The sequence below is a fragment of the Chrysemys picta genome, chromosome 13 (genome assembly GCF_011386835.1).
Source record: "Chrysemys picta bellii isolate R12L10 chromosome 13, ASM1138683v2, whole genome shotgun sequence".
Lineage (NCBI taxonomy): Eukaryota > Metazoa > Chordata > Testudines > Emydidae > Chrysemys > Chrysemys picta.
The window spans coordinates 17,370,749-17,393,660 of NC_088803.1; the positions used below are offsets into that span (position 1 = coordinate 17,370,749).

Here is a 22,912-nt window from a genome sequence, read left to right on the forward strand (position 1 = left end):
AGGGGGCACCAGAGTCTCACCTCCTGTGTAGCACAGGCCATCAACACCACCCAGCACCCGCACAACTAAACACAAAAACCGAAACGGGACCAAAGTATCACTGCCCACAGGAGACAGTGCCTGAGGCTCCCATAATGGCAGGGAAATATTAAGTGAGATACACCCACATAATCCTGACAAGTGACCCGCACCCACATACTGCAGAAGAAGGCAAAATACCTGGAGGAAAAATTCCATCCAGACCCGGAGCATGTGAGCAAGAACCAAGCAGCCACCTTCAAGGCCCAGCCCTCCCCATCCAGTGTCCCATCTCCAGCCATGGCCATCCCAGTGCTTCAGAGGAAGGAGATTAAAAAATAAAATCAGAACACATTCGACAGGATAGAGGGGAGGAATACCCTTCCTGAGCCCTGCAGCTGCCCAGGTGAAACCCTGAAGCATGAGCTTTTAGTAACATAAGACATAAGCCAGAATTGAGCTCCAAGACTGCTGACACCTGTGCCTCACCATCCCAAGCAGCCCTATCACACCATTGCACTCACAAAGCACGACTGGCCACAGTGGCCCTGGTCATGGAGCTATTTAACATGAGAAGGGATATCTCGATTCTGCCTACAGAAATTAGAAAGAAGACACGTAAAGGAGAAACAACTTGTGCAAGGTCACAGAGCAGGTCAGTAGAGACTCAAGATTAGAAACCACATTTTTTGCATCCTGAACCACAGGCCCACCAGCTCTCTAATTATGCTAGTGTTAGACCATGCACAGCTTTCTGCATGCACTCAGAAATGAATCTAAACCCACTTTCCATGTCACAACTGGTTATTACCATTATAGATTTCTATCAGCTTCCATGGGATTTGACCCAGGCTCTAACAATCAGGGTTATTTCCTATTACTGATGGTATATCACGGTTCCAAATTCAAGCCCAGGTATGGATTTGAATGGTAATGATTGGATAGACACCGCTCTACCTCAGCAAGAACTCCTGCCACCTCCAATGTAGCTGGCACTGATTCAGAAGAAACCCAGAGTGTCCTACATACATCTGCCACTCCCTGCTAAGGGTAGGGTCTTAAGCAGCAAGCACATAACATTGCTGTACCTGTCATCAGACTAGGCACCAGCCTGAGGGCAAAATAACCATGCATCGGGTATAGGGGATAACATGTCTTGTGATGCCTTCTGATGTCTCTAAATCTGATATAAAATATTAATTTACCTCTGAGGTGAACATATGGCAAGTTTGAGTCTCTGATATGGCCTCTTCTTGAGAAGTTCCAGGATCAGGACATGGGTCCTTCTCTCTGTCTTCTCCATGCGTGTCTTAGCTTTCAATAAATACCCTGGTTGTTCTCAGCAAAGTGCACTGGATTTACTGTCTTGCTTGCTGCTTTTTTGTCATTTGTCTATTCCCACAAAGTGAATGTCTCTTCTGTGTCATTGTGCATCATTGAGAGGAAAACACGACTCTCCCTAGGTGCCTCTGCTGATTGGCATGGTAAATTAATGAGAAGGGAAAGTTAATAGCATATTTATTTTTAGACCATAGGAATAAGGGTGTTAAATAGAGTCAAACTTTGAACCTAACAGGGAAATTGATGGAGAGAGGAAAATGGCTTACCTTAAAGGAAATGCCTTTCTTTAGCAAGAATATTAGACATAGAAATTAAACTACTAGATGAGGTCACTGCTCTTTCTAGTTCAAAAGGAAGGCGAGGTTACCCAATGGGAACCACACATTCACAAAAGAAATTCAAGAAAGGTACAAGCAACACACTCAAAAAAGGCATGGCAAGAGAACACTGAGAAAAAAAGAAAGAATAAAAATGCAGAAATTTTGCAACATACAATAACTTAAAATTCAGGGAGAAATGGACAAAAGCTTTAAGAATTACTCCTTTTTTATATCTATCTAATTATATCATAGAATATAAGTGTTAGAAGGGACCTCAAGAGGTCATCTTGTCCAACCCCCTGCTCAAGCAGAGCCAATCCCTAGAAAGATTTTTTACCCCAGTTCCCTAAATGGCCCATTTAAGGATTGAACTCACAACCCTTGGTTTAACAGGCCAATGCTCAAACCACTGAGCTATCCCTCCCCCTGTATCCATAGCATCTGAGATCTCAAAGTGTTTTACAAACAAGAAAGAGTGGCAGGAATTAAGCCTCACTAAAGTGACATGACCAGGAAAAGTCCACGCAATGGGTCAGTGTGACAGCTTAGACCCCCCCTTCTGGGATGTCACCTGATGCACTGGGGTTTCACTGAGCCACTCCTGCTCCACCAGCCTGGATTCCCTCTCCCTGTTTTGCTGCATTAGGCTCTCTGGCCTCTTGCAGCACACACACACAGGTAGGGCCACAACCAGCTGCAGACACAGACTGAAGTCAACTCTGTATGAGCGGATTCACCCAGCACTCACATGCACACCCCCTTTGGGGAATAAACCTGAAATAATACTGTATTGCGCTGTTTAGAAAGATCTGCACAGTGCAAGCTCATAAAAAATTGCCTTCTCCCTCAATGTGAAGAGAGATATGCACAGCTTCTTGCCCTCCCAGTTAGAAATTGCACAAACTGAGTTTCATAATAAAGAAAACAAATTTATTAACTATAAAAGGCAGATTTTAAGTGTTTATAAGGGATAGCAAACAGAACAAAACAGATTACTGAGCAAATAAAACAAAACATGCATACTAAGTTTAAGATTTTAAAGACTCTGGTTTCAAGAAGTAATTTCTCACCCTAAAGGTTATTTTAGGCAAGTTGCAGAGTTTAGGCAAGTAGCTTAGAGTTCCAGTTATTTCTTCTTACAGACTGGACCTCTATCTCAATCTGGACTCACCCCTCCTTTTCCCCTCAGGTTAGTTCCTTTGTCCCTTCAGGTACTTTCAGCAGTCTTTCTTCTTGGGTAGGCAATGGAGGAGAGCCAAGATTAACCCCCTTCCCCAGCCTTAAAAAGGATTTACCTAAGGCAGAAAACCTTTGTTTGATCCCCATCCCCCTACAGAGGAAAAGTACCAGCAGTGTCCAAGGTGGTATTTTGTATCAGGTGATCTTACCACCTGATCTTGCAGTGTCAAAATTACTATGAAACCAGGTTTATTTGCAATGTCTACAGGAAGGAAATCCAGGCAGATGGGAGATCCACATCTTCAAGGATTCATTGTCTTTTTCTAATGGCCCATTAAGGCTGATTTATTACTGTCTGGTGGGCTTTTCCCAAGTATACACACAGATGTAATTGTTACATAGTCAATATGCCTAACTTTAGATACAGAAATGGAAAATGCATACAAATTATATAATCACATTCAGTAAATCATAACTTTTCCAATATCTTACATGAGCCATCTTGCATAAAATACATATTAGATATGCCATATTCATATCATAATAATGTCTCGCTGAAGAATATGGGGCATAGTGTTAGGGTTGTCGGTTCTTCACTGAATACCTGCCCAAGATGACTGCTGAAAACACCTAAGACTGATCTGGAGAAGAAGGACTGAACCCAGGCTAGAAGGTGTCTGGCCTGTAAAAGGAATACCTGGAGTTCTAAGTTGCAAGGAAGAGCAGTTTGTCTTCAAGAAACTCTTCAACCTGCTTAAAACAACATTTAGGGTGAGAAATTGGTGCTTGTAGCCAGTTTCTTTAGTGTATTAAGCTTAGTTTCCATGTATCCTTTGGGATTTCCAACAATCCCTTAGCTGATTGTTCCCATGCAGAGCTGATTTCAGTGTCTGTGTCTTTCTGCAGCTGGGCATATCCTTACCCTTGTGTGTGCTAGAGGAGGCTTGGCCTGGCTCAGCATAACAGGGCAAGGGAGTCCAGGCTGGTGGAATGGGCGGGCTCAGTGGTACCCCCAGTACATCAGGTGGCACCCCATAGTGGGGCGGCAACACATCGCAATTCCCTTCCTGAATTACTCTGAAGACCCAATTTAACTTATAGACACAAGAATTCTTGTAGTGGGTCTTCCCACAGACTTAAGTTGTTTGGTGGAGTTGGAAGCTGAACATTTTGGTTACAAAGTATTGTTTGAAAAAGAACCAGTCTTCAATGTTGTTCTTCTGATGCTCCATTCCCACACTAGCTTTCGCTTAACATGTTAAAATAAAGTTAAAGGTTTAAATTCTCCTCTCGCCCACCTTTGTGTAAATCAGGCATCCCAATGAATTCTCCTCTCACTCATCTCCATGTAAATTTAGAGTAACCCTTATTTAGGTCAATGAGACTTATTCTACATACATACGCTCACTGCTGTGTTAATCAGGAGAAGATGCACTGAGGACAATGGATTCTCTTTTCACATAAACTAGTGTTAATCATTTTTTCTTGTATATTCCTCTGACTCTTTATCTGATACCAAGTCCTGGACTCTCACCATAGGGCCCTCACATAGAGAGTAGGATTCCGTGAGTGTAACTTTAAAGAGAGGGAATTTCCTTCAAGTCCGCCCAAAAAGGAACTGAAGAGATGGAAAATAATCCAACAGACACCTGCTCATTGAACCACTGGAGATGGGTCCTTTCCACTCACCCCTCTGAAAATTAGTAGTAACTCCACTGAACTCAGAGCACCTGATTTTCCTCTCCTTTAATCCCATGTAAACAGGAGTAAGTCAATATGGCTAATTATCTTTTTACTCACTCCAGTGTAAACCAGGAGTAACATCACTGAAATCAAAATGGGCATCTTTAGTCTTGAGAAAATTCTCTGGCCTGTGCAATACAGAATGTCAGACTAGGTGGGCATAATGGCTCCTTCTGTCCTTAAAAATCGGTGAATTCTTCTTTAGTAGTTGTGTTGCTAGTTGTACAACTTGAGGCCTCAACTGTGTCCTAGTCACATGCATAGAGATTAGATCTAATTCTCCTCCAGTAGGAGCCATCAGCCTCTTTCTCTTTCTGTCTCTAGAGCCTTAGGCAGCTTTCCACTGGAAAAAGTTCATTTAATGGAATCAAAATGTTCTGCAGGAATGTGTTGAACTTGTCAAAACTTTTGATGGAAACCAGCCAGCCATTTGGTTGGTTGACAGATGGGCAAGTAGGCTGCTCAGCTCACCCAACTCCCAATTCCCTGCCTGGTGGGCTACTGAGCTGTTTGTGTCCCTGGGATCTCCTGTTAGCCAGCTCCTGGGCTGTGCAAGATCTCCAACCTGCTAGCTCCCCAGCTCCCTGAGATCCCTGGCCCTTTGAGATCCTCAGTTACTCAAGTTCCCTGAAATCCCCAGGTTCCCAGCTGTTGTGCCAGCACCCTTGGCTGCCCAGCCCCTGTCTGTCCAGCTCTCCCAGCTGCCTCACTCCCTAGTTTGGTAAAATTCCTATGCTATTCCCTCCCCAACTGCCCACCTGATGGGCTGCCAGATGAAGCTCTCCTGGTGACATCATCCTCGCAGCCAGACATTGACCTCTAGGATGCATCTGTCTCTGCGTGGGCCCCTACCCTTGACTGGAAGGATTGAAGAGAATACAGCCTGCAACTCCTTCACCCCCAACTCCTTCACCCTTACTCCCAGAGCCCTGTAGTCGCTTCAGATTTGCTCAGGGTCAGACCTCATAGTATCATTAGTGCCCACATGGATGAGTAGCATGGGATAGTAGTCAGAGGGACAGATGATCCTTGACAAACTCTCCCTAACATCTTGTATACAGGCCCATGGCAGGCAGCATGCCTCCTGGGATGCCATGTCAGGGTGATAGATGGGTGCCTCCATCCCTCTCAGAAGAGAATCACGAACCACCACTACCCTCCATTTCCTCCTGGGAGTGGTGGCTGCGATTCTCCCAGCCTTGGGGGTATACAGCTTCTCCTCCACCATTGGGGTTGATTCGTCATCGCTCATTGCCAGGGCAGCATAATGGTCCCTCGTCACTAAGGTGGGTGGGTTGGGAGTAGGGGTGGACTACTGCCTGCTGCCAGAAGTAACCAGTAGTCAGTGTCCTCCCTGTGAACGAGCCATATCCTCCTCCCCCGGTGGTGTGACAGCAATCCTCTGTAGCTGGAAAGTGTCCTCAGCCTTGGATGTCTCCATGTGAATACTCTTGAGGAATTCCTCGTGGGCATGGATGTTCCTCAGCCTAGCAATCTCCATCTGTAGCTCTCCCACCTGCTTCCTGAGAGATTGCACCAGCAGGCACCTTTCACACTGGGAGGTTCTCCCAGCCTGGCTTTCTGAGAGTAGGAAATGCAGGCCACAATCTCTGCAAATCCACACCAGGATCTGCAGAGAGCCATCCATGGTCAGGTTGTCTGTCTGGTGAAGGTGCTGGTGGAGGAGACAGAAGCAGTGTTGGCATTGGCGATGCAGCCTTTCCTAACCATAGCGATTATATTAAAACTCCCTTTTACAAACCCCTTCTCAAACTCTTCTGTTTATGGTCCACTCTTCACTAGTTCCCCTTTGTCACTTAGCCTCTGGCTTTTAAGGCCTTTTCTTCTAGGTCAGCCTTACTCCCTCATTAATGACACAAGGGAGGATGATCACAAGGCTGACGGAGGCAAAATGATATGCACAAACCCTGTTATTTCAAGTGGAGGTTTCCAAAGACTTCAGTCCAACCACACTGGTTCAGATAAAACAATAAAATACATTTATTAACTACAGAAAGATTGATTTTAAGTGATCACAAGTAATGAGACATAAAAGTCAAAATTGGTTACAAAGAAAAGAAAAAGAAAAAACATGAATGAATACTTAACTTAGCAAGGTACATGGATTTAAAGCAAAGATTTTTCTCACCACTTGCTTTTTACAGACCTTACTGGCTGTCTTCAAACCACGAACCCTCCCCCAGTTTGGTGTTTTTTCAGGCATTGTTGCAGCCGTCAGCAGAGAGGAGTGGAGGAGAGAGAGATGATGAAGATAGCAACAGACACGGATTAGGACTAGAGGGATCAGAGAACAGATTAGTAGATCGCACTGTTGCCAGGCGACGGCAGGTGAATGTGATTGGGGACTCTTTACTGAGGAGATTGGACAGGCCTGTGACCAGGGCGGACCCGGAAAACAGAAGGGTGTGCTGTCTACCGGGCGCAAAGATACGCGATGTGGACCTGCGGTTGAAAAGGATACTAAAAGGAGCAGGTAAGAACCCCTTGATAATCCTTCATGTGGGAATGAATGACACGGCTAGGTTCTCGCTAGAGAGAATCAAGGGAGATTATGCCAGGCTGGGGAAGACGCTCAAGGAGATAGAGGCTCAGATTATCTTTAGTGGGATTCTGCCTGTTCCTAGAGAAGGGCAGCAAAGGGCTGATAGGATTGTGAGAATAAATAGTTGGCTAAGGGAGTGGTGCTATAAGGAGGGCTTTGGGATGTACGGCCACTGGGAGGCTTTCGGGGACAGACAGCTGTTCTCAAGGAATGGGCTTCACCTGAGCAGAGAAGGAAATAGACTTCTGGGAGGGAGGCTGGCTCATCTCATCAAAAGAGCTTTAAACTAGGAAGTTGGGGGAGACGGTTGGGAGATGTACAGTTAATCTCCACGCCAGATTCCAACATTGAAAGGGCAAGTGATGAGATAAGAGGAGATATAGCCCGGGGGATGGGATTAGACATAACAAGGAGAGGGGGGATGAACAGCAAGGGGTCTGTAATAAATTGCCTTACTAATGGGAGACAGGCTAAACGGCATACATTAGGATGTTTATACACCAATGCGAGAAGCCTAGGTAACAAAATGGAGGAATTGGAGCTCCTGGTCCAAGAATTGAAACCGGATATCGTAGGAATAACTGAAACGTGGTGGAACGGCAGTCACGACTGGAATACAGGTATGGAAGGGTATGCGCTGTTTAGGAACGGCCGGAACAAAGGTAAAGGTGGGGGGGTGGCATTGTATGTCAATAATGAGATAAGCTGTAAAGAAATAATAGTTGATGGAATAGATAAGAAGGAGTCCATCTGGGCAATACTCACACTGGGTAAAAGAACTACTAGAGCCTCTCCGGGGATAGTGCTCGGGGTGTGCTATAGACCGCCGGGATCAACCCAGGATATGGATAAAGAACTATTTAATGTGTTTAGGGAAGTAAATACTAATAGGAACTATGTGATCATGGGGGACTTTAACTTCCCGGAAATAGATTGGAGAACAAATGCTAGTAGCAATAATAGGGCTCAGATGTTCCTAGATGTGCTTCCTGATCAATTCCTTCATCAAGTGGTAGCTGAACCGACGAGGGGGGAGGCCATTTTGGATTTAGTTTTGGTGAGTAGTGAGGACCTCGTTGAGGAAGTGGTTGTAGGGGACAACTTGGGCTCCAGTGATCATGAGCTAATTCGGTTTAAACTAAATGGAAGGAGTAACAGAATTAAATCAAAGACTAGGGTTTATAATTTTAAAAAGGCTAATTTTAACAAATTAAGAGGACTGGTAAGGGAAGTGGACTGGGCAAACGTATTAATGGATCTAAAGGCAGAAGAAGCCTGGGATTATTTTAAGTTAAAGCTGCATGAGCTGTCGGAGGCCTGTATCCCGAAAAAGGGAAAAAGGTTAGTGAGCAAGAGATTTAGACCGAGCTGGATGAGCGACCATCTCAAAGGGGCGATCAGGAAAAAAACAGAAAGCGTACAAAGAGTGCAAGAGGGGAGGGATCAGTAAGGAAACTTACCTTAGGCCTGGTCTACACTACGGGTTTAGGTCGACTTTAGCAGCATTAAACCGAATTAAGCCTGGACACGTCCACACAACGAAGCCCTTTCTTTTGACTTAAAGGGTCCTTTAAACCGGTTTCTTTACACCACCTCCGACGAGGGGATTAGCGATAAAACCGGCCTTTGCGGGTCGGAATTGGGGTAGTGTGGACGGAATTCGACGTTATTGGCCTCCGGGAGCTATCCCACAGTGCTTCATTGTGACCGCTCTGGACAGCACTCTCAACTCAGATGCACTGACCAGGTAGACAGGAAAAGACCCGCGAATGTTTGAATTTCATTTCCTGTTTGCTCAGCGTGGAGAGCACAGGTGACCACGCAGAGCTCATCAGCACAGGTAACCGTGATGGAGTCCCAGGATCGCAAAAGAGCTCCAGCATGGACCGAACGGGAGGTACGAGATCTGCTCGCCATATGGGGAGATGAAGCAGTGATAGCTGAACTCCGTAGCAGTAAAAGAAATGGAAAAGTATTAGAAAAGATCTCCAAGGCCATGAAGGACCGAGGCCATAACAGGGACACACAGCAGTGCCGCGTGAAAATTAAGGAGCTACGGCAAGCTTACCACAAAGCCAGAGAAGCAAACGGAAGGTCCGGGGCAGAGCCGCAAACTTGCCGCTACTACGCGGAGCTGCATGCGATCCTAGGGGGTGCAGCCACCACTACCCCAACCGTGTGCTATGACTCTCTCACTGGAGAAACACACAGGGAAGACGGTTCGGGGAACGAGGAAGATGAGGAAGGAGGTACTGTAGGTAGCTCACAGCAGCAAGGAAGCGGAGAAACCGGTTTCCCCAACAGCCAGGATATGTTTGTGACCCTGGACCTGGAACCAGTAACCCCCGAACTCACCCAAGACCCTCAGGGCACACAGGAGACCTCTGGTGAGTGTAACTTTGTAAATATTTGTAAACATTACAAAAAAAAAGCAAGCGTGTTTAATGATTCATTTGCCCTGGCAATCGCGGCCAGTTCATCTACTGGAAAAGTCTGTTAACATGTATGGGGATGGAGCGGAAATCCTCCAGGGACATCTCCAGAAAGCTCTCCTGGTTGAAATGGGGTGATTTTATTAAGGGGACATTCAGAGGCGCCCGTTCCTGCTCTTCTGAACAGAAATGTTCCCCGCTGTTAACCACGCGGTGGAAGGGAAGGGTGAAATAATCATCCCAGAGAATCATGTGGGGGGGGTGGTGGTGGTGGTTTACTTGTGTTTGTGCCGCATGTTAACCGGGAAACCGCAGCCCCTCCTTTTACATTGAAAACCCATTTTAAATGGACAACCCAATTCATCCTTGATATGGGAAATGCGCTGCTGTTTGCAACCTTTCCCGCATGTTAAGAAGGTTAAAAAAGCCAAAACACTGTGGCCTACCATGGCTGCCTGCAAGCCGAAATATGCGACCTTGTAATGAAAGAGTGTACCCATTGTTCTCTAAAATGTGTCTTTTTTAACCACCTCTCCCTTCTCCTCCACCAGCTGCAAATGTTTCTCCTTCGCAGAGGCTCGTGAACATTAGAAAGAGAAAACGTAGCACGAGGCACAATATGTTCACGGAGCTGCAGATGTCCTCCCACGCTGATAGAGCACAGCAGAATGCGTGGAGGCAGTCAATGTCGGAGATGAGAAAAGCCCAATATGAACGAGAGGAGAGGTGGCGGGCTGAATCGCGGGATGACCAGAGCAAGTGGCGGGCTGAAGATGATAGATGGCGTCAGCTTGCAGACAGACGGCAAGAGGCAATGCTCCGTCTGCTGGAGCATGAAACTGATATGCTCGAGCGTATGGTTGAGTTGCAGGAAAGGCAGCAGGAGCAGAGACCGCCACTACAGCCCCTGTGTAACCAACAGCCCTCCTCCCCAAGTTCCATAGCCTCCTCACCAAGACGCCCAAGAACACGGTGGGGGGGCCTCCGGCCACCCAGTCACTCCACCCCAGATGATCGCCCAAGCATCAGAAGGCTGGCCTTCAATAAGAGTTAAAGTTTTAAAATGCACTGTGTCCTTTTCCATCCCTCCTCCCCGACCCATCCCAGGCTACCTTGGCAATTATCCCCCTACTTCTGTGAGGAACTAATAAAGAATGCATGAATGTGAAAAAACAATGACTTTATTGCCTCTGCAAGCGGTGCTCGAATTGGGGAGGGGAGGGTGGGGTGGGGTGGTTGGTTTACAGGGAAGTAGAGTGAACCGGGTCGGGGGGGGGGGGGGTTGGAGGGTTCATCAAGGAGAAACAAACAGAAGTTTCACACAGTAGCCTGGCCAGTCACAAAACTCGTTTTCAAAGCTTCTCTGATGCGCACCGCGCCCTGCTGTGCTCCTCTAACCGCCCTGGTGTCTGGCTGCGCGTAATCAGCGGCCAGGCGAGTTGCCTCAACCTCCCACCCCGCCATAAAGGTCTCCCCCTTACTCTCACAGATATTGTGGAGCGCACAGCAAGCAGCAATAACAATGGGGATATTCTTTTCGCTGAGGTCTGAGCGAGTCAGTAAGCTGCGCCAGCGCGCTTTTAAACGTCCAAATGCACATTCCACCACCATTTGGCACTTGCTCAGCCTGTAGTTGAACAGGTCCTGACTCCTGTCCAGGCTGCCTGTGTACGGCTTCATGAGCCATGGCATTAAGGGGTAGGCTGGGTCCCCAAGGATCACGATAGGCATTTCAACATCCCCAACGGTCACTTTCTGGTACGGGAAGAAAGTCCCTTCCTCCAGCTTTCGAAACAGAGCAGAGTTCCTGAAGACGCGAGCATCATGTACCTTTCCCGGCCATCCCACGTTGATGTTGGTGAAACGTCCCTTGTGATCCACCAGGGCTTGCAGCAGCATTGAAAAGTACCCCTTGCAGTTTACGTAGTCGGTGGCTTGGTGCTCCGGTGACAAGATAGGGATATGGGTTCCGTCTATGGCCCCGCCACAGTTTGGGAATCCCATTTCAGCAAAACCATCCACTATTGACTGCACGTTGCCCAGAGTCACTACCCTTGCTATCACCAGGTCTTTCATTGCCCTGGCAAATTGGATCACAGCAGCCCCCACCGTAGATTTGCCCACTCCAAATTGATTCCCGACTGACCGGTAGCTGTCTGGCGTTGCAAGCTTCCACAGGGCTATCGCCACTCGCTTCTCAACTGTGAGGGCTGCTCTCATCTTGGTATCCTGGCGTTTCAGGGCAGGGGAAACCAAGTCAAAAAGTTCCATGAAAGTGCCCTTACACATGCGAAAGTTTTGCAGCCACTGGGAATCGTCCCATACCTGCAGTACGATGCGGTCCCACCAGTCTGTGCTTGTTTCCTGGGCCCAGAATCGGCATTCCACGGCATGAACCTGCCCCAGTAACACCATGATTTCCACATTGCTGGGGCCTGTGCCTTGTGAGAGGTTTATGTCCATGTCAATTTCCTCATCACTCTTGTCGCCGCGCTGCAATCGCCTCCTCGCCTGGTCCGGGTTTCGCCTTGGCATGTCCTGGCTCTGCATATACTCCAGGACAATGCGCGTGGTGTTCATAGTGCTCATAATTGCCACGGTGATCTGAGCGGGCTCCATGATCCCAGTGCTAGCTATGGCGCCTGGTCAGAAAAAAGGCGCGAAAGTAGTATCTGATGGACCAGGAGAAGGAGGGAGGGCAGGAGGGAGGGAGGGCCGAGTGACGACATGGCGTACAGGTACAGGAACAGGGAGAAACACAAACAACTGTCACACAGAATGGTCCCCCCAAAGATTAAACTGAAAACCCTGGGCTTAGCAGGCCATTGATTTCACGGAGGAAGGGGAAGCAAATGAATACAGAACAAATCTATTTTTTACATCTTAAGCTGGCAGCCGACGGTGCAGCATGAGTGATATGACGATGACGGATACCAGTCATAATATGCCAAAAGGCAAGGGGCTGCTGCTGTGTAGCAATGCAGCCCCACGTCTGCCAGCCCCACGTCTGCCAGCACCCAGCATCGCCCTCGGGCTCTTCTGGGTGCTTAGCAGACAATACTGGGCAATTGGCAGAAAATAGTATATTACGATTGGTAGCCATCATCATCGAAACATGTCTGCCCAGGTGGCCATGATTGACAGCCACTCCAGTACGACGACGATGGGTACCAATCATAATATACCATCGCCTACCAAAGGGCAAGGGGCTGGTGCAATGCAGCCCTACAGCTGCCAGCCCCACGGCTATCACTCATGCTACATCGTCTACCGCCAAAAGGCAGTTAGCAGCTGCTGCTGTGTAGCAATGCAGTCCCACGTCTGCCGGCACCCAGAGGACATATGGTGACGGTGAGCTCAGCTGAGCTGAGCGGGCTCCATGCTTGCTGTGGTATGTTGTCTGCACAGGTAACCCAGGTAAAAAGGCGCGAATCTATTGTCTGCCGTTGCTGTGACGAGGGGGGAGGGGCCTGACGACATGTACCCAGAACCGCCCGCGACACTGTTTTGCATCATCCGGGCATTGGGATCTCAACCCGGAATTCAAAGAAAAGGCGCGAAAGTAGTATCTGACGGACTAGGGGAAGGAGGGAGGGCGGGCCGAGTGACGACATGGCGTACAGGTACAGGGAATTAAAATCAAGAACGGTGGCTGTGCATCAGGGAGAAACACAAACAACTGTCACACAGAATGGTCCCCCCAAAGATTAAACTGAAAACCCTGGGTTTAGCAGGCCGTTGATTTGATGGAGGGAGGGGGAAGCAAATGAATACAGAGCAAATCTATTTTTTACATCTTAAGACGACGGTGCAATGTGACTGATAGCCCTCGGCATCTTTCTGGGTGCTTGGCAGCAAATACTGGGCGCTTGGCAGTTAGTGTATGACGATGGTCTTCAGGCCTATTGCACAATCGGGTGCTCGGGGAAGACTCTGCTAACGTGCGATGACCCGACTTGTAATAGGACGGTTAACAGTCGTAATACACCATCTACTGCCAAAAGGCAAGCCCCACGGCTGCCAGCACCCAGATCGCCGATGAAGGCAACCAGTCTACTGCACCGTCTACCGCCAAAAGGCAGTTAGCAGCTGCTGCTGTGTAGCAATGCAGTCCCACGTCTGCCGGCACCCAGAGGACATATGGTGACGGTGAGCTCAGCTGAGCTGAGCGGGCTCCATGCTTGCCGTGGTATGTTGTCTGCACAGGTAACCCAGGTAAAAAGGCACGAATCTATTGTCTGCCGTTGCTGTGACGGGGGGGGAGGGGCCTGACGACATGTACCCAGAACCTCCCGCGACACTGTTTTGCATCATCCGGGCATTGGGATCTCAACCCAGAATTCCAAGGGGCGGCGGAGACTGCGGGAACTGTGGGATAGCTGTCGGATAGCTACCCATAGTGCAATGCTCCTGAAGTCGACGCTAGCCTCGTACTGTGGACGCGGTCCGCCGACTAGAGCACCTAGAGCATTTTATGTGTGGACACACACAATCGGCTGTATACAACCGATTTCAATAAAACCGGCTTCTATAAATTCGAACTAATTTCGTAGTGTAGACATACCCTTAGAGAGGTCAGAGCATGTAGAGATGGAGTGAGAAAGGCCAAAAGCCGTGTGGAGTTGGACCTTGCGAAGGGAATTAAAAGCAATAGTAAGAGGTTTTACAGCCATATAAATAGGAAGAAAGCAAAGAAAGAAGAAGTGGGACCGCTGAAGACTTAACTGGAGAGGAGATTAAGGATAATCTAGGCATGGCACAATATCTAAACGAATATTTTGCATCGGTGTTCAATGAGGCCAATGAAGGGATTAGGATTATTGGCAGCGTGACAGAGGGGGATACAGGAGGGGGGGTTACCGTATCCGAGGTAGAAACCAAACTTGAACACCTTAATGGGACTAAATCGGGCAGACCGGATGATCTTCATCCGAGAATATTGAAGGAATTGGCACAAGAAATAGCAGGCCCCTTAGCGATAATTTTTAATGAATCTGTAAACTCTGGGGTTGTTCCGTTGGACTGGAGAATAGCTAATGTGGTTCCTATTTTCAAGAAAGGGGAAAAAAGTGACCCGGGTAACTACAGGCCTGTCAGTTTAACATCTGTAGTGTGCAAGGTCCTGGAGAAAATTCTGAAGGAGAAAGTAGTTGAGGACCTTGAGGTCAATGGCAATTGCGACAAATTACAACATGGTTTTACCAAAGGCAGATCGTGCCAAACCAATCTGATCTCCTTCTTTGAGAAAGTAACGGACTTATTAGATAAGGGAAATGCGGTAGACCTAATATACCTTGATTTCAGTAAGGCGTTTGATACTGTACCGCACGAGGAATTATTGGTTAAACTGGAAAAGATGGGGATCGATATGAAAATCCAGAGGTGGATAAGGAACTGGTTAATGGGGAGACTGCAGCGGATCGTATTGAAGGGTGAACTGTCAGGTTGGAGGGAGGTCACCAGTGGAGTCCCTCAAGGTTCGGTTTTGGGACCCATTTTATTTAATCTATTTATTACTGACCTCGGAACCAATTGTAGGAGTGGGCTGATAAAGTTTGGGGATGACACAAAGCTGGGAGGTATTGCCAATTCGGAGGAGGATCGGGATTTTCTGCAGGGAGACTTGAATGACCTTGTGAATTGGAGTAAGAGAAATAGGATGAAATTTAATAGTGAAAAGTGTAAGGTGATGCATTTAGGGATGACTAACAAGAATTTTAGTTACAAGCTGGGGACGCATCGGTTGGAAGTAATGGAAGAGGAGAGAGACCTCGGGGTCCTTGTGGACCGCAGGATGACTATGAGTCGACAATGTGACGTGGCGGTGAAAAAAGCCAATGCGGTCTTGGGATGCATTAGGCGAGGTATATCTAGTAGGGATAAGGAGGTGCTGCTTCTGTTGTATAAGGCGCTGGTGAGACCTCATTTGGAGTACTGTGTGCAGTTCTGGTCTCCCATGTTTAAAAAAGATGAACTCAAACTGGAACGGGTACAGAGAAGGGCCACTAGGATGATCAGAGGAATGGAAAACCTGTCGTATGAAAGGAGACTCGGGGAGCTAGGGTTGTTTAGCCTGACTAAACGAACGCTGAGGGGGGATATGATTGCTGTCTTTAAATATATCAGAGGGATAAATACCAGGGAGGGAGAGGAATTATTCCAGCTCAGTACTAATGTGGACACGAGAACGAATGGATATAAACTGGCCGTGGGGAAGTTTAGGCTTGAAATTAGACGAAGGTTTCTGACCGTCAGGGGGGTGAAATATTGGAACAGCCTTCCGAGGGAAACGGTGGGGGCGAAGGACCTGTCTGGTTTTAAAATTAAGCTAGATAAGTTTATGGAGGGAATGGTCTAATGGGATAACTTGATTTTAGTCACAGGAACAGCGTGCCATCTCTGGTAAATAGTATAATGGCTAATAAGGGTAAGGCTGGAGAATCTTGCCTACATGCTCGGGGTTTTACTGATCGCCATATTTGGGGTCGGGAAGGAATTTTCCTCCAGGGTAGATTGGCAGAGGCCCTGGAGGTTTTTCGCCTTCCTCCGCAGCATGGGGCAGGGATCGCTAGCTGGAGGATTCTCTGCTAATTGAAGTCTCTAAACCACAGGATTTGGGGACTTCAACAGCAGTGTCAAGGGTAAGGGTAGGGACGGCTTTGTGGCCTGCATCATGCAGGCGGTCAGACCAGATGATCATAATGGTCCCTTCTGACCTTAAAGTCTATGAGTCTATGAGTCTATGATCTTCCTTTTTCTCTCCATTCTTATACTATTCTGCACTCGTTGAGGATTATTTCCAGCTGGGGTTCAGGTGATAGCCAGTCTTTTTACACAGGGACCCCCAGCTGTTTTCCATTGCCAAGTTCTTGCTCACCCCCTCCTTCATGCCAAAGAACAGCCAGTTAACTCAGTGATAGTCCACTTGACTTTGTTGCCATAGGTGTTGCTTTGTCTGTTGATTCTGAGGAACTAGTTTGTGCCTGCTTTTTTAAATGTGGGGCATGTTGCCGCAATGTTATGCAGCAGAATCTTGTAACTTTACATACAATGTTGATACATATATTTTACCAGGACAGTAATTTTCAGCAGATTATGAGTTTTCAAATGATATCTCACCAGGCATTCTTTGTAAAAAATTTACCACGGTCTTGTAAAGAGGATGAACATAAGGATCCATAGTCTGTCACACTGTGTTAAGTTCCTGACTGTTGTTAGGGTTAGATTTAGATTATTTATCTAGATATCAGATACCCCAGGCTCAGTTCATTTGTAATAGTCAAAGACAAAACAGCACAACATAGGAAGGTAAAAATCAATGCACCACCAATCCAGGTGGAAGTTCTGCAGCTTCACTTCTGTTCCATCTATCTTGCAGAAATTCACCCCTTTATATAGAATCAAAGAATCATAGAAGATTAGGGGTTGGAAGAGACCTAAGGAGGTCATCTAGTCCAACCCAGTGCTCAAAGCAGAACCAAGCATATACCACATGTTTACAAAAAAGAGACAAAACAAATTCCATTCTCATAATCTTTCTACCTGTGAAGTTCATTTCATGGCATCTCAGTTTACACAGTTGTTAAGCTAAAGATAAAACTCTGTTTAACAAGCCATTATCTCATCAATCACAGAAGAGATATGCAACAACAAGCATTCCTGTTCTCAGACTCCTGTACATCAGGACACATATTCTAAGGTTCAGTGGACCAAAGCAAGCAGACACACACAATCCATCATTCATCAATACACTACGATTCCACCTGAGAACAAAGGATTATGGATACAGAGCATTATAAGCACTTTGGTTCATCCACAAACAATTATGGGAATCTGGTTTATCTCCCAACAGATATCAAGAACTTTGCTTCAACTGTTAACACTGTTACAAACTTCAGTCTAAGTCACTTGAGGTCTATTTACAAAGGTATTTAGGCACTAAAAGATGCAGATTGGTATCTAGTGCATTTTTTTAAAAATGTCATAGAATTTAGGCACCTAAATCCCAAGAGGTATAAATAGCTTTAACAATCCAGCCCTTAGTGCCTCAGTTCCCATCTGTAGAATGGGGATAATCTGTAGAATGGGAATAATGTGTGTCCATGTGTCCCTGCTGTGCCCTGCTAGAGATGTGTGTGTGTGTGTGTGTTGCCTCCTGCTGGAGGGAATGAGGACTGCTCAATGTGTGTGTGTGCACGCGCGTGTGCCTCTCTGTGGGAGGAAAAGGTGCAGACTCACGTCTGATTGCTGTATCCATGTGTGTGACAGAACAAGCAGAGAGTTGCAAATAAGCAAACACCCAGCCAAGACACAGATGCGTCGTCGTGCGGGTGATTCCAGAAGGGACAATGGGGACAAACACAAGAGTTTATAGCTCAATCTGGCCTGATCTGTAGCAGTGCTGGCTGCCCGACATGCCCACTCAGGCTACTGGGAGATGTGGGATCTTTCTTTAGCCACTCCAGGTCAGGACAGTGTAGCTATTGGGTTTAATTTTAAAACAAGGGGGTACGTTAGAATTTACCTTCAAAATCTTCCTAATTAAACCCAGAGTACTTAAGGGATTGTGTCCCAGGAGGCTCAGAATGCAGATGAAATGCCCCAACTCTACCACGTCCACAGCATACACAGGCACCCTGACTTGCTGCAAAGGTAAGTCTGTTGTTGTTTTAATTTCTCTTATATGCAAGGGATCTGTTCTGCTTATGGTTACATCTGTTCCACTTGGGTAGGATTTTGTTCTTCCCCCGTGGAAATGAGAGAATACCATTCAAAACAAACAGAATTCAGACAAAAAGGGTTTTAGTTATTCCAAGGCAATTGTTGAGTAACGACATTGAAGTCAAATGTCTTCTTACAGATTTACACAGGTGAACTCTGAATCATGGTGCTCTGTTTGTATTTTATTTTTAAAATAGATAGCTTGATAGATACAGGAGTGTGTATGGAGATAGATAGATAGATAGATAGATAGATAGATAGATAGATAGATAGATAGATAGATAGATAGATAGATAGATAGATAGATAGATAGATGAGTGTGCATTTGGATGGATGGATGGATAAATTGGCTAAGCTTAATTAAAGTCAGCGTGGCTGCACCAACTCATACCAGCTGATGAAACCAAAAAGACTATCAGAGCTTGTAGTTTTTAGCCTAGAAAAATGCAGGCTGAGAAGGATCTGGTTGACATAAATACATCAAGGAGGTAAACTCCGGGAAGAGAGACAAGCTATTGAAGCTGAAGAACAAAGTCGCCACAAGAACACATAGGCAGGAACAGCTTCCCCATCAGAGGAGTGGGGGGGGCACATAACCTACCCAATTAGAAACTGGAGATGGGTCAGTTTATGAATCCTTATTGCGGTTGCAGGAACAAACCATCCCGATGTGTAGAAAGAATAGAAAATATGGAAGGTGACCAGCTTGGCTAAACAGTGAAATCCTTGCTGATCTTAAATGCAAAAAAGAAGCTTACAAGAAGTGGAAGCTTGGACAAATGACCAGGGAGGAGTATAAAAATATTGCTCAGGCATGCAGGAGTGAAATCAGGAAGGTCAAATCACACTTGGAGTTGCAGCTAGCAAGAGATGTTAAGAGTAACAAGAAGGGTTTCTTCAGGTATGTTAGCAACAAGAAGAAAGTCAAGGAAAGTGTGGGCCCCTTACTGAATGAGGGAGGCAACCTAGTGACAGAGGATGTGGAAAAAGCTAATGTACTCAATGCTTTTTTTGCCTCTGTCTTCACGAACAAGGTTAGCTCCCAGACTGCTGCACTGGGCAGCACAATATGGGGAGAAGGTGACCAGCCCTCTGTGGAGAAAGAAGTGGTTCGGGACTATTTAGAAAAACTGGACGTGCACAAGTCCATGGGGCCGGATGCGCTGCATCCGAGGGTGCTAAAGGAGTTGGCGGATGAGATTGCAGAGCCATTAGCCATTATTTTTGAAAACTCATGGCGATCAGGCGGGGTCCCGGATGACTGGAAAAAGGCTCAAGTAGTGCCCATCTTTAAAAAAGGGAAGAAAGAGGAGCCGGGGAACTACAGGCCAGTCAGCCTCACCTCATCATGGAGCAGGTCCTCAAGGAATCAATTATGAAACATTTAGAGGAGAGGAAAGTGATCAGGAACAGTCAGCATGGATTCACCAACGGGAAGTCGTGCCTGACTAACCTAATTGCCTTCTATGATGAGATAACTGGCTCTGTGGATGAGGGGAAAGCAGTGGATGTGTTATTCCTTGACTTTAGCAAAGCTTTTGATACGGTCTCCCACAGTATTCTTGCCGCCAAGTTAAAGAAGTATGGGGTGGATGAATGGACTGTAAGGTGGATAGAATGCTGGCTAGATCGTCGGGCTCAACAGGTAGTGATCAATGGCTCCATATCTAGTTGGCAGCCGGTTTCAAGCGGAGTGCCCCAAGGGTCGGTCCTGGGGCCGGTTTTGTTTAATATCTTTATTAATGATCTGGAGGATGGTGTGGACTGCACTCTCAGCAAGTTTGCAGATGACACTAAACTAGGAGGCGTGGTAGATACACTAGAGGGTAGGGATCGGATACAGAGGGACCTAGACAAATTAGAGGATTGGGCCAAAAGAAACCTGATGAGGTTCAACAAGGACAAGTGCAGAGTCCTGCACTTAGGACGGAAGAATCCCATGCACTGCTACAGACTAGGGACCGAATGGCTAGGTAGCAGTTCTGCAGAAAAGGACCTAGAGGTCACAGTGGACGAGAAGCTGGATATGAGTCAACAGTGTGCTCTTGTTGCCAAGAAGGCTAACGGCATTTTGGGCTGTATAAGTAGGGGCATTGCCAGCAGATCGAGGAACGTGATCATTCCCCTTTATTCGACATTGGTGAGGCCTCATCTCGAATACTGTGTCCAGTTTTGGGCCCCACACTAGAAGAAGGATGTGGAAAAATTAGAAAGGGTCCAGCGGAGGGCAACAAAAATGATTAGGGGTCTGGAGCACATGACTTATGAGGAGAGGCTGAGGGAACTGGGAATGTTTAGTCTCCAGAAGAGAAGAATGAGGGGGGATTTGATAGCAGCCTTCAACTACCTGAAGGGGGGTTCCAAAGAGGATGGAGCTCGGCTGTTCTCAGTGGTGGCAGATGACAGAACAAGGAGCAATGGTCTCAAGTTGCAGTGGGGGAGGTCCAGGTTGGATATTAGGAAACACTATTTCACTAGGAGGGTGGTGAAGCACTGGAATGCGTTACCTAGGGAGGTGGTGGAGTCTCCTTCCTTGGAGGTTTTTAAGAACTGGCTTGACAAAGCCCTGGCTGGGATGATTTAGTTGGGAATTGGTCCTGCTTTGAGTAGGGGGTTGGACTAGATGACCTCTTGAGGTCCCTTCCAACCCTGATATTCTATGATTCTATGATTCTATGAATGGGATGATATGACAGGGCTGCCTGCAGTAACCAGGACTGGATTGGATTGGACTACACTGAATGACCCAGGAGGTCCCTTCCATTCCTGTGTCCCTATGAGCTGGCCCATAATGCCCACATGCAAAATATTTTTCCTCTTCCTTCTTCAGATGAGCTATACCAGTGAAACTGCACAAGGAATCACAGCATGGTGACCCAATTCATTTTCCTCTGTTTCTCCCAGGATCCAGTGACTCGAGCAATACTTTGTGTAGGTTTCTCCATTATCTACACCATTTCCCTGATGGGCAACAGCATCATCATCCTCATCACAATGCTGGACTCGGCTCTCCACACCCCCATGTATTTCTTCCTCTGGAATCTGTCCTTCCTGGAGAGCTGCTACATCTCTGTCACCATTCCCAAGATGCTGGTCAACTTTGTCTCTGAGGAGAGGACCATCTCCTTCACTGGGTGTGCCATCCAGATGCACTTCATCCTTTCTCTTGGGACAGCAGAGTGCTACCTGCTGGCTGCAATGGCCTATGACCGCTACAGGGCCATCTGCTCCCCTCTGCACGACCCCACCATTATGAATCCCAGAGCCTGCACCAAGATGGCCACTGCCTGCTGGCTCTGTGGAATCCTGATGCCCATGGGCAAAGTGATTTGGATCTTCTCCTTGCCCTACTGTGGGCCCAAAGAAATCAACCACTTCTTCTGCGACATCCACCCTGTGCTGAAGCTGGCCTGTGGGGACACCTCCAGTAGTGAGGTCTTCATTGTACTGATCAGCCTACTAATCACTGTCATCCCCTTCCTGATGGTGCTGGTGTCCTATGCCTGCATCCTCTACACCATCCTGAAGACAACTTCATCTGAGGGAAGGCACAAAGCTTTCTCCACCTGCTCCTCCCATCTCATCATGGTCATCTTGTTCTATGGCTCAGCCTGCGCTATGTACCTGCGGCCCAAGTCCAGCCACATAGCAGACGTGGACAGAGTGGAGGCCCTGTTTTATACCGTCGTCACCCCCACATTAAACCCCATGATCTACAGCCTAAGGAACCAGGAGGTGAAGGCTGCTCTGAGGAGACTGAGGGGGAGGAAAATGTTTTCATGAAATATTTAACATTTTTGGGGCTGTCCAGTTGAAATTAGGACTTTTTCTGAAAATAAAGTATAATTACCAAACAATTTCTTCTGCCTGGGTTTTCACATTATAGCATCTTTTCTCTCCTATCATGTCTATGACTCTGTTATATGAGCACCTGTCTGAAAACTAAAGCCAGGCAGCTGAACATTCTATCTTTCTTTCTTTCTTACTTTGGTACAGATGCTTAGGAATAATTCACTGATGCCAATGTTGACACTCTGGGGGCTTGTCCGCATGGGGATACCCAAGAAAGTTAATCTAAATTAACTAAAGGTGTGGATTAAAAGTGGATTAGCTAAACGGCATTAAACCCTTCTCTGAACACTTTCATTCAGAATTACAGTGACCTTACTTTGGTTTAGCTTTGGAAGTGGAATTAAACAGACTTGAATTCAGTCTGTATTAATTTTGAATGAGAGTGTCCACACATGGGTTTAATGCAGTTCATCTAATCGTCTTTTAGTACACATCTGGACCTGCTCTACACGAAAAGTTAGATTGACCTAGCCTTATTGCCAGGACCGGATCTAGGCACAAGAAAACCAAGCACGTGCTTGCGGCAGCACATTTTCAAGGGCAGCATTCTGGCCTTTTTTTTGTTGCTTCCGGCGGCAAAAGCTTAGAGCCGGCCCTGGCAGCAGCAGTGCATCGTGTGCGGGGGGCGCCCTGGGGGAGCAGCGCCCACACCTTGTGGCTGGGTCAGGCAGGCTTCGAGCAGGGGACACTCAGGCTGGGGGACACCCCACGGGGCATACGGAGCCGCCTGCAGGTGCTGCAGG

At 47.0% G+C, this 22,912-nt stretch overlaps 2 protein-coding genes across 2 annotated transcripts; both read left to right on the forward strand.

Annotated features, from left to right (window-relative positions):
• Positions 1 to 8,641: 8,641 nt before the first annotated feature.
• On the forward strand, positions 8,642 to 10,721 carry LOC135975261 (mediator of RNA polymerase II transcription subunit 15-like). The gene is made up of 2 exons (XM_065565463.1): positions 8,642 to 9,551; positions 10,148 to 10,721. The coding sequence occupies exons 1-2, from the start codon at positions 9,014 to 9,016 to the stop codon at positions 10,648 to 10,650; spliced, it is 1,041 nt and encodes a 346-aa protein (XP_065421535.1). The 5' UTR covers positions 8,642 to 9,013; the 3' UTR covers positions 10,651 to 10,721.
• Positions 10,722 to 21,185: 10,464 nt separating this feature from the next.
• On the forward strand, positions 21,186 to 22,100 carry LOC101933469 (olfactory receptor 10A7-like). Its single transcript, XM_005284253.1, has one exon. It carries the CDS (start codon positions 21,186 to 21,188, stop codon positions 22,098 to 22,100), a length of 915 nt encoding a protein of 304 aa, XP_005284310.1.
• Positions 22,101 to 22,912: the final 812 nt, after the last annotated feature.